This window comes from Phacochoerus africanus, chromosome 8 (genome assembly GCF_016906955.1).
Source record: "Phacochoerus africanus isolate WHEZ1 chromosome 8, ROS_Pafr_v1, whole genome shotgun sequence".
Taxonomy (NCBI): Eukaryota; Metazoa; Chordata; class Mammalia; order Artiodactyla; family Suidae; genus Phacochoerus; species Phacochoerus africanus.
In genome coordinates this window covers 89,118,946-89,137,548 of record NC_062551.1, presented here as the reverse complement: position 1 = coordinate 89,137,548, position 18,603 = coordinate 89,118,946, and the positions used below count along the sequence as shown (strand labels likewise).

General features: G+C 51.7%; 1 protein-coding gene across 3 annotated transcripts in view; it reads right to left on the bottom strand.

Annotated features, from left to right (window-relative positions):
- ZNF362 (zinc finger protein 362) overlaps window positions 1–18,603 on the bottom strand; it is a 41,082-nt gene that overhangs the window by 7,792 nt on the left and 14,687 nt on the right. For all 3 annotated transcript variants that reach the window (XM_047793148.1, XM_047793151.1, XM_047793150.1), the window contains 4 exons: window positions 13,356–13,419; window positions 12,937–13,183; window positions 9,528–9,849; window positions 8,635–8,859 (listed from right to left, as the gene is read on the bottom strand). In XM_047793148.1, coding sequence (XP_047649104.1) covers window positions 8,635–8,859; window positions 9,528–9,849; window positions 12,937–13,183; window positions 13,356–13,419 — 858 coding nt within the window. The remainder of the gene's footprint in view (window positions 1–8,634; window positions 8,860–9,527; window positions 9,850–12,936; window positions 13,184–13,355; window positions 13,420–18,603) is intronic.

Genomic DNA, 18,603 nt, shown 5'->3' with positions numbered 1-18,603 from the left:
ACAAAGGAAGGACCATGGGGGTCACCTGGACCAGCCCCCATCTCTGCGGCCAGAATCCCTCCAGTGCATCCCATCCCAGTTCCCCTCCAGGGCTGGGGAACAGGTCAGTGAGGGGTCAGGGGGCAGAGGGCATGTACTGATTTTGTTTGAACCCCACAAGGCCCACCCCCGGGTCTGCACCTCCCACTGCTGCCCAAGTCACACCTCTTCCTCACCCTAAGGCTCCAGGTCCGGCCTCCCTCCGGCCGGGCCAGCGTTCCAAGTCCCTTTCTACTTTCCATCCTGCGTCCAGGCTGCTCCTCTTCCGGGCACACTTATCCCTCAGCGAATACCTGTCTAAAGGCCAGGTTCCCATTCTCAGTGTAAAAGTGCTGGATGGGGGCAGCGTTTCCTGACCCCCCCACCCCACCCCCGACTAGGCCTGACCCCCTGCAGCCCCTGCATGCGGGCACATGTTTTGTTAATGTCCAGTCACACCTCCCTCCCTGAGAGCAAGGCTGCCCTTGGTCTCGTTTATCACCTTCCTCCCAGAGCCCGGCTCAAGCTCAGCAGAGAGGACTTGATACCTAGGAAGGTGAGTTCTTTCCTCCTGAAGTCAGTCACTGACGATAGTAATACGCTCCACATAATCAACAACACCCATTCCTCAAGGGTATTTCACACACGTTTGTCGACTGACTGACTGATGGTCCTCTAGGAATATCAAGTCCTTCCTCAAGACCTTGCTTCTCTGGCCTCCACCTCAAGTGCCAGAGCTGCCCAGCCTTCTTCCTGGACTCCCAGCTCAGCCTCTCCCCTCCTCACGTCCACCACCACTGCAGCACAAGGATCTGACCTTGTCACAGCCTTGCTTTGTATCCCCCACTGTCTCTGCCTTGTCCAGGACAGAATTCAAACCCCCACCATTCAAGGCCTAAAGCACCCCTGACCACTGCTTTCCCCAGCAGGGCATCTTACCAGTCTCCCCAAATGCACACGCAGACACATCTGCCAGCAAGCTGCTAAGCCTTTGCTCATGCTGTTCCCTCTGCTGGGAATACTGGTCCCATCTCTCACTATGGACCCTTCAACACCCAGCTCAGATGATCCTTCCCAACCTCCAGCACATACTTCCCTCATTCATGGAAATGTTCACATCCACCAGCCTCTCAGGTCGTGGTGGGAGTTCCTGTGGCCCAGAGCCTACCTCTGACTGCTGATCTTCATTCTGCATGGCACCCAGCACTGGGCTGGCTCAGAGGGGCATCGGGGAGCCAATGTTCCCACGGATAACTGGGCCCTGAGCTCTTCAGCTCCTGATTTTCAAGACAGAGCCAAGCCCTCAATCCCAACATCAGAATCCTCTCTCTCCAGGGCATCTTCACAAGAGGGGCACACCCAGCTCTGATGCCCACATCTGCCCTGACGGGGAGCTCACCACTGACTCCAGGCCTGTGTAGCATAGGGAGGCCGAGCTGAAATCAGTGCCCCTGGGCTGCTCCTTTACCTCCCTGCCCCAGACCCAAAGCCTTGCCCTGCTCTCCTGCTTGGACCTCACTTCATCTGAGCGTCTTCTGCATCCCGACACCCTCAGCCTCTTCCTCCCTCCAAGGCACGGGCTGCTGCTCTGGGTCGCATCTCACTTCCGCCTCCTCTTAGCTGGGTGGCCTTGGGCAAGGGACTCTGCCCCCGAGGCCCAGCTTCCTTGCCTCTAAAATAGGGATGATAGGAGCTCCCTGGTAGTGACCTGGTGGTGTCACTGCTGTGGTTCTGGTTCCTGCCATGGCGCAGGTTGGATCTCTGGCCCAGGAACTTCCACATACTGCGAGTGCAGCCCCCCCAAAGAAATAATGAAATAAAATGGGGATAATAATAAAGACTGAGGAGTTCCCATCGTGGTGCAGTGGTTAACGAATCTGCCTAGGAACCATGAGGTTGCAGGTTCGATCCCTGGCCTTGCTCAGTGGGTTAAGGATCCAGACATTGCTGTGAGCTGTGGTGTAGGTCACAGACGTGGCTCAGATCCCACATTGCTGTGGCTCCGGTGTAGGGCAGTAGCTACAGCTCCAATTAGACCCCTAGCCTGGGAACCTCCATATGCCGCACGTGCGGCCCTAGAAAAGGCAAAAAGACAAAAAAATAAAATAAAATAAAAATAATAATAATAATAAAGACTGAGATGACTGTAATTTGCATAAAGCGCATCCCTAAGGTATTTCCACAGTGTAGTTTTTAATACATGCACATCTATTTAAGATAAACAATTTATGAAAAACAACAAAGGGGGGAATTTATTTGAGGTTTGAATAAAATTGTTGAGGACTGATTATCATTTATCCTTTATTTTCCAGGTGATAAATGACACATTATCTTGAAGGGCTTCATTCATGCTGTGCTTTGTAACCAAAACAATGGTAGATATAGAGAAAGTGAACCTTCGAGATGGTTCTCCGTCTGCGGCTCCTTTCAGGTTCCTTATCTCTTACTCGGAAACAATTTCGCACCATGTAAGGACTTACTTTACCGCTGCCTTGTATGTAAACACCTGTGCAGGCCAAGCACTCTCGAGCTCTCAGACCAAGAATAGTTGCTGCTGGGATGTTACAACCATCACTGTCATCGCACTGGAGAAAACGGAATGACACCTACCCCTGCCACAAGTGTCATCACACAGGCACACAACATCTCACAGCCAGAAGGAAAACAAGGGCAAAAACCGCTCTGCTGGAGTTCCCATCGTGGCTCAGCAGGTTAAGAACCCAACTAGGATCCATGAGGATGCGAGTTCGACCCCTGGCCTTGCTCAGTGGGTGAAGGATCTGGCATGGCTGTGAGCTGTGGTGTAGGTCGCAGACACGGCTCGGATCCCGCGTTGCTGTGGCTCTGGTGGAGGCTGGCAGCTGCAGCTCCCGTTCGACCCCATATGCCCCCAGTGTGGCCATAAGAACAACAAAACAAACCCCGCTCTGCTGCCGGAACAAATAAACAAACCCAGAGTCTCACATACGTTCCCCAAACAGGTAAAAACTTGAGCGAGCCCTTTCCTAAACCTGACTAACTCCCACGTAAAACAAGGTTATCCGGACTGCATTGTGATTCTCTACAGATATATGATCTTAACCAGATGCTGCTGGCACCAGACAGCCGCTGTACCTTCACCATGAACAGACTCACTACCAATTCCTATTTACTGTCTCCTTAAATACACGCAGTTTTACAATGTGCGGGCCGATCCTTCTGAGGTCTGCGTTTCTGCAAACACATTGCAAAGCACCTGCTTTTTCTTGCCCTGTTGTGCCTTCCTTTCGCCGACGGAGGTCCCTCCAGGATCCTCCAGAATCGCCAACGCCACTCAACCACAGGAACCCGGCCATGCTCCCAGGCACACCGCTTACAACCCCCAGGGGGTCTGGCCCACCCGGCTGCTAGCTCTACTTTTATTACCTGAGCCAGGCTGGTTCCATTTTGACATGACCTTCTTTTCCCCCCTTTAGCATTGGCCTGACAGTGGGAAGGTGGATTTGATTAAATGCCCCGACTGCCTGATTCTCTAATGAGGGGCAAAAAACCAGAAGTCTCTGTGGAATGGTAGCAAACAAGCAACCTGGCATCTGGTTGCATCCTGGCGTTTGGCCTTTTCTGGTGTGTTTGTCTAAAGGCTTCGGGGACTCCTGGGCACGAGCAACACCCACCTCTTTGTCACTGGGTTAGGACGCACTGGTTTGATTACACATACCACTGCGTAATGCCTCATAATTCGTTTCTAAATGTTGATAGGACCTTCTTGTGTTGTTTGTTTGGTTTCCAACCACGATGAACTCAAGTCACTCAGAAGAAAAAAAGAACAAGAGAAAAAACATCGTGCCCCCAGGAACAGAGAACCATCCCTGGACAAGGAACGTTCTGACAAAATCTCCTCCCTCGAGGCCTGTTAATTTTTTGTTGCTTGTTGGGTCCTGGTCTTAAAACATATTTTTAAACAAATGTCTACTTCGGAAAACACTAGGATCCTTACTGAGTATTCCCTGCTACTGTGTTCATTTCCTACCAGACTTCCTACTACTCTGCCAACTCTGGGCTATGGCCTTTCTTAAATCCAGGCCCCGAATGCAGAATAATAAAATATCAAGGTATCTTTTACACCCAAACAGTCCTGGCATTTCCAGCTAGCCCTTGGGCAACACCAAAGATTTGTTCCCTCGTTTTATAAAAGCTCTTAACGAGGGCATGGTTTATAGTCTCCACATTTTCATTAGCCAAACACTAGAGTGAAAGCCGTCCTAGGAAGTTTCTAGTATAAGAAAGTTGGCAAATCAAAAGAAAAGGGGCTCAATCTCCCAGAGTTAATTTTATGTGTGTATATATGTAATTATATATAATTTACATAAATATATAGTCATATCAGAAAAAATACATAATTACATAGAATATAAATATATACACTTGTGTACTTTTTAAGACAGGGGAAAAAAAACCAACAACTTTTTTTTTCTTTTTTTAGGGCCACTCCCGCGGCACATGGAGGTTCCCAGGCTAGGGATCAAATCGGAGCTATAGCCACAGGCCTGCGCCACAGCCCCAGTAACATGAGGAAGGGAAAGAACTTTCCATGCAGGGGAGCAGTGGAGGCACACCCCCTGAGTGGGGAAAACTCTGTGTGTTCCTGCAACATCTGAGACACATCTGTGACCTACACCACAGCTCACCGCAACGCCGGATCCTTATCCCACTGAGCAAGGCCAAGGATCAAACCTGTGTCCTCATGGATGCTAGTCAGATTCGTTTCTGCTGAGCCACGATGGGAACTCCCCAACAACTTACTTTTATTCAGACACTAGCACCATAAGTATCCAGAGAGAAATGTCTTTCAAAATATTTTTTCTAGATTTAACTACACTTATTAGTGCTAACCATGATGCTTTATGAGATCAATTAAAAGACTGAGAAGATGGGGTCAATACCTTCGCTGCCTTACAATATGCTCTGAGTCTGAAAAATTGATAAGGCACAATCCCTGAACAGAGCATGCCACGCTCCTCCCTTCTGATATTGTTGATTATATAATAACTGGACCAGAGTCATTTAGTCTCATCAACAGGTCTGACCTCCACCCTCACACTTGCCTAAAGCCTGTGCTTCAGATCAGAGGTTGAGTCTTCCTGGGGCTCAGCAGATGTCAGCTGTAATACAGGGGGATAACCAACAAGATCCTACCGTGTAGCCCAGAGAGCTATAGTCAATATCCTATATTCATGGCAAAGAATGTACTTTTTAAAGTAAACCCATATGTGTGCATAACTGAATCACTGTGCTGTATTATAGCAGAAATCAACACAACATTGTAAATGAACAATACTTCAATTTTTTAAATGTAAAATATGAAAATTAAAAAAAAAAAAGATGACCAACTCGGCAGAGGACTGAAGAGCCAGTGCACTTGGCTCTTCACACTTTGGGGGATCACCATGGGCCATCTCCACGACCAGACACTGCCTGAGGCCAAGGCAGGATCCGAGAGTCTCAGGTCTAGAAGCAGACAACTCTGCAAAGCAGACTAACTCCCCAAGTTCAGGGAACAGGGATTATGACCTAGGACTGGATGAAAGTGATTTAATTGGGCTTACTGTTCTATTTTCCAAGAGGCATATGAGAAACCTTTTTTTTTTTTTTTCTTTGATCTATTTCTAATCCTCAGTTTAGGAGGCTATATTGGAACGAACTGGGTTAAAATAATCCTTAAGTGGTGCCTCGCTCCAGCTAACCCTTCAGTATTTAGGGGATGGGGGAAGTATGACAATTTAACATAGAGATAAACGAATAAATTATCAGGGAAGTTTTAAAATAGTAGTTCTATTAAAAAGATGTAACTGGAGTTCTCATCGTGGCTCAGCAGTAAGGAACCCCTCTGGTATCCATGAGGATGCAGGTTCAATCCCTGGCCTCGCTCAGTAGGTCGGGGATCCGGTGTTGCCATGAGCTGTGGTGTAGGTCACAGACGCGGCTTGGACCTGGTGTTGCTGTGGCTGTGGCTGTGGCATAGGCTGGCAGCTGCAGCTCTGATTCGACCCCTGACCTGGAAACGTCCACAGGTCCCAGGTGCAGCCCTAAAAAAGACAGAAAAATCAAAATCAAAATCCAAAAAGTAATTGGCCTGGTCTGCAAAATTTCTCGGAACAACTGCTAAAAAATATTCAAAGTGCCTTTTCTGAGACCTTTTCCTTTTCACGACCACTGGTTTCTGTAAATAGGTTCACGAAGAATCTGTCCTTCTTTCTTACAGGATATGATTGGGCAAATCAAATGTGTAACCATGACCAGGCCAGAAATGTCACATTTAAAGACAAATTTCATTTAATTAGGCATGACAAGCCTGACAGGAAGAAGTGAGGCCTGTCTGTCCTACATGGGAATGCAGCCTCCCCAGCTTTCTGGAAACAGGATGGCACCTACTCCATGGCTTGTGGAATCCCTGCCATTCAGGTTATGAAAAAGTCATTCCTGCTAACACAGAACCACTGACAAACTTGAAAAGATGGTACCCTTCCCGTTTCATGTAGCACAGGCACAATCTGACAAGAGGTGAATTGAATGGTTCTAGATTCCTGACCTTAAATAGGAACTTAGAGCGATCTTAGATTAAATAGTACGATAAGAAAACAAATTTTTCAGGCGTTCCAGCTATGGCAAAGTGGGTTAAGAATCCAACTGCGGCAGGCAGCTTGGGTCTCTGCGCAGGCGTGGGTGTGATCCCCAGCCCCGTGCAATGAGTTAAAGGATGCCACATTGTCACAGCTGTGACACAGCTTGCAGCTGCAGCTCGGATTCAATCCCTGGAACTTCCATATGCTGTGAGTGTAGCCATAATTTTTTTAATTAAAAAAAAAAAAGAAAAAAAATTTTTCACACACATACAGATTAAAATTATGGCCCAGGGGCTTTACAAAGTCCCCTGACAGAAGTTAACGCTCAAACTTTGGGGTCACATGCTCTAATTTCCATAACCGTTTAGCCAGGAGGACTTTGTTTCTAGATCAGCACCTCGTTACACACAGCTATGCACATAAAATTAGCCAAACTTAAAAAAATAAATTAATGACAAAACCAGGAAGTTTCTGAAACAAACCTACGTGGTCAAATCCATGCCTCAGGGGGCATGGGAACAAGAAAAGCAGACGGAGGCCATGTCCTGCTGCCATCGGGTCATTTGTCTTTTACTATCAAACCTACAGGCCCCCAAGTCAGAGCAACAGCCAGGACATCTTGCATCCTGGGATAAAGCGTACAAAGACAAGGAGAGACACGGATAAACCACCACCACCACCAAACAAAACCGAAGGTCCCTCTGTCTAGCCTTGGTCCCTGAAACAGAAAAAAACCTTGAGGACTCTCTGTGAGCAACAAACTCCACAACCAAAACAATTTTACCCCTGACTTTCACAAGGCTGATATTGGCAGACGCACAGCCGTGCTGATAGATAGGAGAACCGGCATGTGAGAAAATTGCTGTGCTGCTTCTCCTCTGAAGAGAGGAACTGTAATTTGGTAACCTTTAGTTTTTTTTTTTTTCTTTAAATACCTATGGTATTTTTATTTGGCAAGCCAGTCTTTCTGAGGTCTATCCTCTCCTACAAAAACTCTTCTTTCCTGAAAGCATGTGTATCTCTGAATCTCCCTTTCACACATGCGACTGGACTGTACACCCTAAGAGGGCAGGAATGTGGATCTGTGCTGTTCATCACTGTATTTCCAAGCACCGAGGGGCACAGCTGGCATACAGTAGAGACACTGTAAATATTGGTTAAGTGGATGACTCATGTGCCCTGTAAAAGCTAGTTCTATTTATTCCACAATATTAAACAAACGCCTCAAGGCTTATTATGTGCCACCCACTGGGGATGTGGAAGTGGAGGAGACCAAGCCCTCGCCTTCAAGAGCCCCCAGTATACTGGGGCGGGGGGGGTGGGGGGCAAACGACCAGGCAAGTATAAGATGGTCTCCCACTGCTGGGATGGGGAAGCCCAGGGCCTGTGGAACCAGATCAGGGGAGTCCAGGAGGACTTCCTGGAGGAAGCTGGACTGAAAGATGGATCGGAGAGGGTGAGAGAAACAGGGTAAAGGAGGGGGAGAGTGTTTCAGGTCAAGGCCATGGCATGTGCAAAGACCCACAGACGAGAAATAGCAGGAAGGGAGTTCCCGTTGTGGCTCAGTGGTTAACAAAACTGACTAGGAACCATGAGGTTGTGGGTTCCATCCCTGGCCTCGCTCAGTGTGTTCAGGATCTGGCATTGCCGTGAGCTGGTGTAGGTTGCAGACAGGGCTCGGATCCCGCGCTGCCATGGCTCTGGTGTGGGCTGGCAGCTACAGCTCTGATTAGGCTCCTAGCTTGGGAACCTCCATATGCCGGAGGAGCAGCCCTAGAAAAGGCAAAAAGAAAAAAAAAGAGAGAGAGAGAGAGAAATAGCAGGAAGGGCAGTGAGGTAGTGAGAGCTGAGGCCAGCGAGGTCCACAAAACCTGTATCATAAAAGGCCTTGCATGCCAAGCAAAGGCCTCTGGTCTTGATCCCCTGAGGGGAACAGTCACCGAGAGAAGGTCCTTGTCCCTCCTTGCACCTGGCGCAAGTGCTGCAGCAGGGCAGCACCAGACAGGCCACTCACCTGGTGTGCTGTTGGAGGTGGGAGAGCTGTCGGAAGGACTTATCACAGTAGGAGCAGTGGTAGGGCTTGACGCCCAGGTGGATGCGCAGGTGCTGGGCCAGGTAGGAGGCGTTGGCAAAGGACTTGGAGCAGTGCGGGCACTTGTGGGGCTTGGCCTCTGTGTGCGACTTGGAGTGGATCTGCATCTCGGACTTGGTGAAAAAGGTCAGCGGGCAGACCTTACACCTGTGGGGTGAGAGGCAGGTTCACACCTGGTATAAGATCCCCCACGCGGTGCCTGGGCAGCTCAGGGGAGACCTTCCACCACAGAGGGACCTTGCCCCAGGGGTAGAGCTTCCCTGTGAGGGCAGACTCCCAGCCTGGATACCCTCTAATCCGGAGAGGAAAGAGGAAAGAGGAGGCATATTTACAGCAGACTGGGGACCTCGAAAGACTGGCTGGTGAGCCATGGCTCGCCGGGCGGGGCTCCAACACCGGCGGTGAGAAGTCCTCCACCCTGACTGTGCTTTAGAATCCTCTGGGGAGCTTTCTAGAAAGGCTGACCCCAGGCCCTCGGCATGTTAGGTCAGAATTTCTGGAGGTGTGCCCTGGCACTAGCACTTTTGGAAATTCGATGCTAAGGTTGAGGCTTGGGAACACTGCCTGAAGACAGGAAAAAACAGATTCCCAGGCTGCAGGTGGGGCTGCACCAGCCAGAGACCACCGTTGAAGGGGTTGTGCGTGGGGCTGGCCAGGAGACCCCGCCCCCTGGGCCGTAGCCCCGCCCCCCTCAGCCTCCGGGGAGGCTCTTTCCCGTCTCCCATCCCCCCCTTCTGGCTGGGCTCCTGAAGCAGCCCTAGGCACCCGGCCTCTGTCCCAAGCCCACAAAAACCCCTTCCCACCAAGACCCCCACCTGTATGTCTTGCCCTCCTTGGCAGTCTCGCCCGAGGCCAGGATGGGGTAGGGGACTACGAGGACAGGCGGCCCCCCTGGGTTCTCCGCCTTGATCTTTTTCCGGCCGCGCTCAGACTTGGGGGGGCCAAGCAGGCCGTGGCCCTGGATTGTCTTGATGGAGTCCAGGAGGGGGGGGCTGGTGATCCCTGAGATGAGGGTGGGGGACGAGGCGATGAGGCGGCTCTGGCTGGTGGTGGTGGGTGTGGACGGGGTGCTAGTACCCGTGCCGGCACTCGACTCGGAAGTGCTCACAGCAGGGGTCCGGGAGGAGAGCCCCAGACCTGCGAAGACATGGGGGACAAGGGTGAGGGGTAGCTGCAGAAGCCAGCTCAGTCCCCGCTACCCAGCTATGTGACTGGCAGGTCACCAGCCTTTCTGAGCCTCCCCTTCCCTTTGTAAATTATTACTCAGGGGTAACTAAATGAGAGCGCGCGTGCGTGCGTGCGTGCGTGCGTGTGTGTGTGTGTGTGTGTGTGTGTGTGTGTGTGTGAGTGATATGCCTTAGATACCTAAGGACTAAACTGAGTCCTGTTATCTATGACAGGGGCACTGTGGGAACCATTCAAACAAGAAACAAGCAAATCCAAGATGTTCACTACTGTATTATTTATGACAACAAAAACAACTGAAACATGCAATATTAGGGAAGAGTTCAATAAATTGTGATCAATCTCCTCTACTGAACAGTAACTGCCCATTAAAAAGAAGATTATAAAAAAAGAAAATTTTAAGGCACAGAAAAAGTTTTAAGTAGGAGATGGAGATGCAACAATGGATGGTAGAATTAAGAGTAATTTTAAAACAATTTTTTTTGGCCTAACTGTACTTTCTGATTCTTTAACAATGAACTTTTCCTCTTTTTTTATTTCTGTAATAAAAGTTATTCTTCTAAAAGCAAGGAGACCAGAAAACATCTATGATATCAGGTTAAGTAGACAAAAAGATGAAAATGGTAACAGATTAAAACTATGATTTAAAAAAAAAAATCAAAAATTTGTGCATTGAAAAGACTAATATCCAGAGTTGGCACAAGCATTGTGTGTGTGTGTCATACATGCTGGGAATGTTTATTTATCAACCTTAATGGAGGGCGGTTTGGCAACAGTCACTTAAATTTCAAATGTACATAATTTTTGATGAAGCAATGCTGATACTTGAAATAGCTCATAAAGAGATCTTTGCACATGAGCACAAGAATTGGTGTACTTGAACCTTTCATACAGAACTGTGATCAGACAAAACTAAACACAACCTACTTGTCTGCAGCAGGGGCTATGTAAAGAGACGTGGTCCATCCTCGATATGGAGGACGGGGAAGCCACAAAAGCAAGACACTTGTCGGGCAGTAATGTAGAGGGAATGCCAGCGTGCTGTCAGGTGAAAAAGCAAATCACAGACAGTACGAACCTATCTATTTAAAAACACACATCCAAACTACATATGTATATGTGGACAATGTACGTGTGTGTGTGTGTGAAAGCAAAGGAATAGATCTGAGAAGAGACACGCCAAAACTGTGGTTCTCTCAAGGGAGGGAGAATTTGTTGGTAAAGGAGATGTTCATACTTTATGTATCTGCTTCCATATTATTTGAATTTTTTACCTGGAGAATTCATCCATTTTTTACATCTGTGATTAAAGGATAAAATAAAATAAATTACAGAGAAAACATATGAAAAATGCTAACAATAGTAGGACTAGCGTTAATTTTTTATTCCTTTCCGTTTGTAGGCCATTTCCTAGAATGACTATGAATTACCTTTATAATAAAAAATGCACTCAACATGGTTTATGATAGAATGGTGAGTAGGAAAAGAAAGTTAAAGTCATGGGAACAGCCCCATCACAAGCTCAGCAAATCATACCCACATATTAAAAAACAAACAAAAAAGATGGATAAGGAAGGAAATGGTCTAAAAGGCTGCTGGGTTACGAGCTGGGGATTACGAGCGATTTTTTTTCTTAGTTTCTCTTTTTTCCAAATTTCCCTTAATGTGCTTATATTACTTTTTTAATATTACTTTTATAATGAAAAAATAAATTTAATAAAATAATAATAAAGAAGGAATGTGCAGAGTGGCTGGGGCCTAGGGGAGGCTCACCGGGCCCCATAATTCTTGGGCATCTCTGAGACGGAGGAGGGGAGGAAAGAGGCAGAGGCATCCGGCTGGCGGCGGGGTGAGCTCTCCAAGGAACAAAGGCCCAGCCCCAGTAGTCTCCAGAGAAAGCCTGTCCACCAGGTGCTGAGGTGGGCACCAGGCAGTCCAGCCCCATGACACTGACTGGGATGTCCTTCCACCCCCAGGCTCAACCTATTCAAGCCTGAGCTCGCATCTTTCCCCTACTCCGTCCTCCTACTTCAGCTCACTTCCATCTCACTGCCAGTGCCAGGGGAGTCTCCCTTACCTCCTCTCACTCCACACCCCTACATTGGGCTCAGCACCAAACACACCTCACATCTGCCCCCTTCTGCCTATCCCCTCTGCCACTGCCTTGCCCAGGCCACCACCCTCTCCTGCAACTCTCCCACCTCCATGCTTGTCTCCCCACAAGCAGGTCTCCACCTTGCCGCCAGACCCAGTAGTGTTTCCCTCATCTACTTAACAACCTTCCATGGCTCCCACTGCCTGAGGGCAAAGCCCAAGCTGCACAGGTGGCCCACAGGGCCCCTCACGATGTGGTGCCTACATCCTCTCCAGCATCAGCAGAACCAGGAAGAGCAAAAGGGTTCGCCCACGGGCTCTGGAACCACACTGCCTGCCTCTACCTCTTCACAGGCTGTGACACTGCGCCTCAGTTTGCTCATCTGTTGAATGGAGATGTTAGGCTGAACCACACTAAACTGTTGTTTTTATGAGACAACCTAACAATAGCCGCCTCCCTGAAGGGCCGGCAGTAAGTCAGCAATGCTAGGGACATTCACAGGTGCTCACCTGGAGGTAGCTGCCACACTGTGATTATCATCACCACCACCACCTTTCCCGCCTCCCCACCCGGACACTGTCCTACTTTGCTTTCTGCACACGTTCACTTTGCTCGTGCCATTTCCTCCTGCTGCTCCGCTTCTCTAATCCACCGCCAACCCTTCTTTGCACTGGGACTCCTCAAGGAGGTCTTCCCTCACCCCACAAGCTCAGTTAGCGTTCTCTGGATTCCCGAGGTCCTCTACGTGGATGTGGCTTCCCTGGTGAGTGCTCCCCCACGGGCAGTGACCAGCCCTCACCCTGCCTGGTCAGCTTAGTTCATTCCAGTACAGAATGGAAGGAAGTCTCTTGGCGGTGACGTGGGGGAGCTTCCCGCACCCGCCCTGCCCACGCCCCGCCCCACCCTGGCCACACCCACCCCCGGTAGTCTCCGCCCAGCCCTACCTGTGACGGTGCTGGTGGCCGGCCGCGCGTGCAGCGCTACGTCGGGCTGCGGCACGGCCTGCGGGTGCAGCCCGGGCACCTGCTGCAGCTTGGGCAGCGACATGACGGCCTGGCTACTCTCGGCCGGCGCCGGCGGCACGAGCAACGGCTGCTGTGACGAGGCCGACGTGGGCGGCAGGTGAGGCGGTCGGATCTTCTCCGCCATCAGCTGCTCCTTGATCTTGTTAATCAGGACCAGGTTGTCCAGCTGCGGGCGGGAGAGGACAGGGACTGAGGGGGCTTGGGCCGCGCCCGGCCCCGTCCCCGGGCCGCCGGGCCACCCCTGGGCCCCTTGCCCCACAGGCCACAGCCAAAGCCCGGGGCAAAGCAGAGCAGCTCCGAGAGGGGGAGGACGGCGGAGGGGCGACGCTCCATCTTACCTGGCTGGGCATGGTGGGAGGTGGGGGCCAGAAGTAGGGGTTGTTAAATCGAGGCTCGGCCATCCTGCGGGGAGAGAGCGACTGTCACAGGGAAGAGGGCCCTCCCCACCGGCCAGGGGCGAGCTCCCATCAGCTACGCCCACTCAAGTCTGGGCCAGTGTCTGGGATCCCTGCCCCCGTGGGACCTCACCCCGCAGCAGAGCAGGCCTCCTACCAAGCCTGGAGAACCACATCTCCAGGCTGAAAAGTCTGGAATACAGTGCCTCCCTCAGTGAGCCCTAGAGGACAAAGGTCATACCCAGAACAGAGTACCGCCCAGCCCCTTTCCACCTCCGGTCACCGTTATGCCAGCAGACCAGTCTCTAGCCCCCGGAAGGATCCTTGGCCACAGAGTCAACCCCATGGACCCACACAGAAGCCCGCTGTCCAAAGCCAAACTGAAGAGTACTGGGGCACCTTTGTAAATGGCCACAAAAAAGAGGCAACTGCCCCTCTTGGATCCCTGCCCTTCTGACCCATGGCCCCACCAGAACATAGGGGGCAACTTGAGTCATCGGATACAGGTGTTCTGAAGGACGACTTGGCAGGATGATTTACGGAGACCCAAATAATTATAGTAAATTGCCCTTTGACCCAAGAAATGGCACTTCTGGAAAGTTATCCTCAAGAAACAAACACGACTAGGTATGACATTTTACCTACAAGGATTGTCAGAACTCTGTGCTTAAGGAGAGGGTCGAGGAGGCCGAGGCTAGGGCTGTTTGGGGATCCTCAGTAGGAGTACGCGGCGGTCTGTCTGGTGAGTTCTGTGCAATTAGAAGGGCTTTGCAACCTGGGCAGGATGAAGGCTAGGCCTCCAAAGCTATCTTTGTCTTCCAGAGGGTTCAAGTCTTCCTGAGACCCTAGAGTAAGTCAAGAAGTGACTTACAGGGACCATACTGGACAGAGGTTAAGTCTGGCTCCCTATCAAGTTTCTCTCTCTCGTACAGAAATTACTAATTAAGTACCTACTGGTAATGGTCACTTAAATGGAACTGTTTCTTTTGAAAGGCAAGGCTGAAATGAAGTGCCTGTCACTTCTTTTCTTGTCCCTACAAGCTGGAGAAGCCCCTACTTGAATAGCAGGCAGAGGGCTGCAGGAGAAAACCCTCAAGGATACAATATAATCTCAACACTTGGAGAAAGATCTTTCCTATGAATTATCTCTTGTGATCTTTACATGGGAAGCAGGCACTGGAGGTATGACGACCCCACTTTTTAAGGTACACAAACTGAGGCTTGGAGAGAGGGGAAGAGACCTGACCAAGACCACAGGGCTAGGGTGCTAAAGTTGTGCCAGGGTCAAGACTAGAAATCAGATTTGCTCAAGCTGGTTCCTTCAGGGAGTTTGCTTTGCAAACCCCAGTCCTTGGTGGAACAAATATCCACATGCAAAAGACTCAAAACCTGTATGCAAAAGCCTGGCCTCTCACTCCCAGCCTAGGGGCTGGTTTGGGTTTGAACCTGGCCAGACTGGGGATCAGAGGAGCCTCTGGGGTGCCCGGGGCAGCTCTAAGAGCCCTCCTGCTTCCTCCGCCCACTGACACCAAGCTGCCCTCCCCTCTGCCCGGTTCCAGAAGCACTCCTGCCTGGAGTTGTCCCTGACTGCTCCAGATCCCTGGGACTTCTCCTTTCTCAGAAAGACCTCAACACGAGAAAGAGGGACAGGGCTGCCATGTACGAAGTCCCCACCTTGTGCCAGGCACACTGACACCAATAGGCAGGTACTCTCATCATCCCCATTTAACAACTGAGGAAACTGAAGTTCAGAGAGGTAGAGTGACTTGGTCAAGGTCACACAGCAAGTAAGCAGAGAGCTGAGATTCCCACTCTCCAAAGTCCAACTCATCAGTCCCTTAGCTGTTCAGGGGAAGGACAAAGCATGCTGACTGTAGGACTGGGAACATGCCCTATCTTAGAAGGGTACAGCTGCAGCCCTGTGGGCAGGCACCCACTACCCACCCATCCAGCAGCCTTCGATCTGTCCCTCCCCTGCTATTGTCCACTGGGGAAAACGTGAAGGGGCCCAAGCTGTAAAGCCAGGCTGAGGAGGCTCCAGGGCTGGAGGGAAGGGGAACTGGGAGCTGCCTCACAAAGGCCTGGGTACTGGCTACACCTGTCTCTTTCATCTTGGTGTCCCCAGCACCCAGGCCCAGAGGTGACTAACAGCATGTGGTGAATGACAGAATGAATAAAAGAAGGAACAAATAATCAAGAGTTATTTTAAAGACAGTGCCACACAGTTATCTAGTGCTGCTGACAGTGTACAAAGCCCTCTGCAACCAGCAATGTTCTCGCCAGAGCCCTAGGAAACGGGGAAAATGTCAGCCCCATTTTATAGAGGAAGCCAGGACAGCAGGAGGGACACACTTGGCTCCTGGCCACCCAGGTGGGGAAACAGGAGGGACTACTGTGGACATCAGCTCTCAGAGCCTCCGTTTTCCTCATCTGTAAAATGGGATCAAAACAGGCTGCTCTGCCTCATTCCTGCCCTGGCCCAGGACTCTGCCCACTGTATCCAACTGCTCCTCAGACAGCTGCGGCGGAGCTGTCCTCGCCCCCTCCTCTTCAGTTCAATGCCAAGTTCAGGCTACTGAACGCTCCACGCTTCTCAGCAAGGCCGAGGGTCCTTATAGCTGGGACAGAGCACCCTCTCTGCCACTTATCAGACCCCCCTGGTCAGGCGGGGACGACCCTGAACCCTGGCTTGGGAGGCAGGCGCATAGAAAGGGAGTCTGCTCTGGGTCACGGAGTCTCCCCTGATCCACATGGCCTCTGCTTAATTTCTCTGTCCTTCTCTGGCTGAGCTTGAGTAACTTAAAGATTCGGTAGGTGACCCAGGTGCTAGTGTACCTCGACCGGGGACGAGGGGTTTGGGGGGTGTGAGCACTTGCTGAGCCCTTACGGACAGTCAGGCACATTGCCGGGTGTGCAGCAAGGGTATCTCACATGAGCCCCCTCAACAAGCCTGTGAGGTGGGTGTGCCCTGCGCAGCCCCGGGACCTGCATGACAGGGTGGGAAGGGGGCCAGGGCCACACTAAGCCGCTCAGAGCTTGTGTTGAGGGAGATTTTAAGCAGAAGCGAGACTGGTTAGATGTGTGTTTAAGGACAGGTGGACAGAGCAGACACGGAGGCAGCCAGGTACCAGGCAGGTTGGGGACACTGAGCAGCCACCTACAGGCAACAGAGAGCTGGAGAGAGGTGAGGTGGTGAGACAGGCCAGTCGGCAGGGCCCTGGGATGCCAAGCTCAGGGCTGGGATGGAATGAGGGGTGAGGAGGCAGCAAGGAGTGTGTGGGCGTGGGAGTCCGGAAGCAATGCGCTCAGAGGACTGAGGTCAGCGGGAGGAGCCACGCTGGAGGTCACGATCGGGCACAACACGCAGATTGGGCTTCAAGTCCCAGAAGCCAAGACTATGCTGTGAGCCTCGAGGCACACAGCCCTGATCCTTGCAGTGGGACCAGCAAGCTGTCCTTTTGTTTTTCTTGCTCTAAAGGTGGAAGAAGTTGGATGGGTCAATGAGTGAAACACCTCCTAGAGCAGCCTCTGAAAACAGCACCCTGCCAGCAGCTGGCCCGGCCACCCACCCGCCCATCCATTCGTTCTGTGTACAGCTTCTGGGCTAAACTGGGGACCAGTGCTGGGGAAGCGAAGGCACACAGAAGTGCCCTACCACCGGGAGCCGGGAGCTAAGCAGAGGAAGCAGACACGTGACCCACAAACTTCTGCAAAAAAAAGAATTTTGCCCATGAGAACTGTCACACACCATCAGGGACCTCCATGTGGTCAAGGCCAACGGGCCATCTTCCGGTCCTATCCCTCATGGCCTCCTGGCCACCTGGCCCTCGGGGAAGATCTGTGTGCCCTGAGCCCTGGCTTCCTCATCTTCTCAGTCTCTCTTTCCCAGCCCCCACCCCCACAGCCTGGGCTCCTCGGGGTGGGGCGGGAGCCTCCCCTCTCCCAGTGGCTTCAGACCCTGGGTGGCCCATCCACTCTGGGACTGCAAATACCAGCCACCGCCCAGGTCTCCAGCTCCAGACCAGGCCGGCCTTCCCATGACCTCCCTGACCATCCATGGGCCACTCAGACTCAGCAGGCCTCCCCCTAAGAGACTCTTCTAGTACTCCCTGCTCTAAGCGGGGCATCCCCATCTGCCCTGGTGCTCAGGCCACAGACACTGACCCACAGCAGGTCCCCTCCCTCCCCACCCAGCTCAGATCCACCCTCAGCCAGGCCCTCAGGATTCCATTTCCAAATGCTCCAATCCACTCCATCGTCTGCACAAGTCCCAGCCACCATCCCCTCAACCCAGACCATGGAACAGCCTGCGTTATTTGGATCCCAGTGCACTCGGTTCAAATCTTGGCTCCAACTCACCGGCTGTGTGATCTTGGGTGAGTCACTTGCTCCTACCCCCCCAAGTCAGAGCTGAGCGACCAGAGCCCGGGATGGAAAGAAAGCAGCAGGGAGGACTTCCCAGTGGAGGTGATTTGTGCTTTGGGTCTTAAAGGCTGAGTGGGAGTCAGCCAGGCAGAGAAGGGGTGGGGAGCGTTCCTGGTGGAAGCAGCAGCCTGAGCAAAGGCCCAGAGGTGAGAAGCAACACGGTGGGTGAGAGAAGCTAAATTTAGATCACTGTGGACTGGGAGACAGGACATGGGGCCGGGGTCAGGGCCATCAGTCAGGGCCAGACCTGGAAAGGCAGATCCTGAGTCTGAGCCTGGAGTCTGGACTTGAAGCAGTGGGTGGTGGGACAGAATCTGTGATTTAGAAAGACCCCACCCCCGCCCCTGGCAACTCCAGAAAGTAGGCGGGACTGAGGAGAGGAAGCAGGGAGGATCCTGGTTGAAGTCCCCCAGGGGTGGAACCAAAGTGAGAAGCTGGAGAGTAACCGAGGAGGCCTGGCTATTTGGTTAGAGCTGGAGACCATGGAAGCGTGCAGGTTGCCCCGTGCAGTGTGGCCCAGGAGGTCCTCTGGATACGGACACAGACAGACAGAGTCACAGGAACATGCAGACAGACAGCACCAAACTCCGACAGACACAGATCTGTGGTCCCAGACGTGGACAGATGGGGACACAGCAACTCCCGTGAGCAGGACCCCAAAGCCACCAGGACCGAGTCACAGATGGATGCTATTGCAGGAGGGCGAGAGCACACAGCCCCCAGGCAGATCTGGAAGGAGGCAGCGAGGGGCACTCGGGGAAGTTGG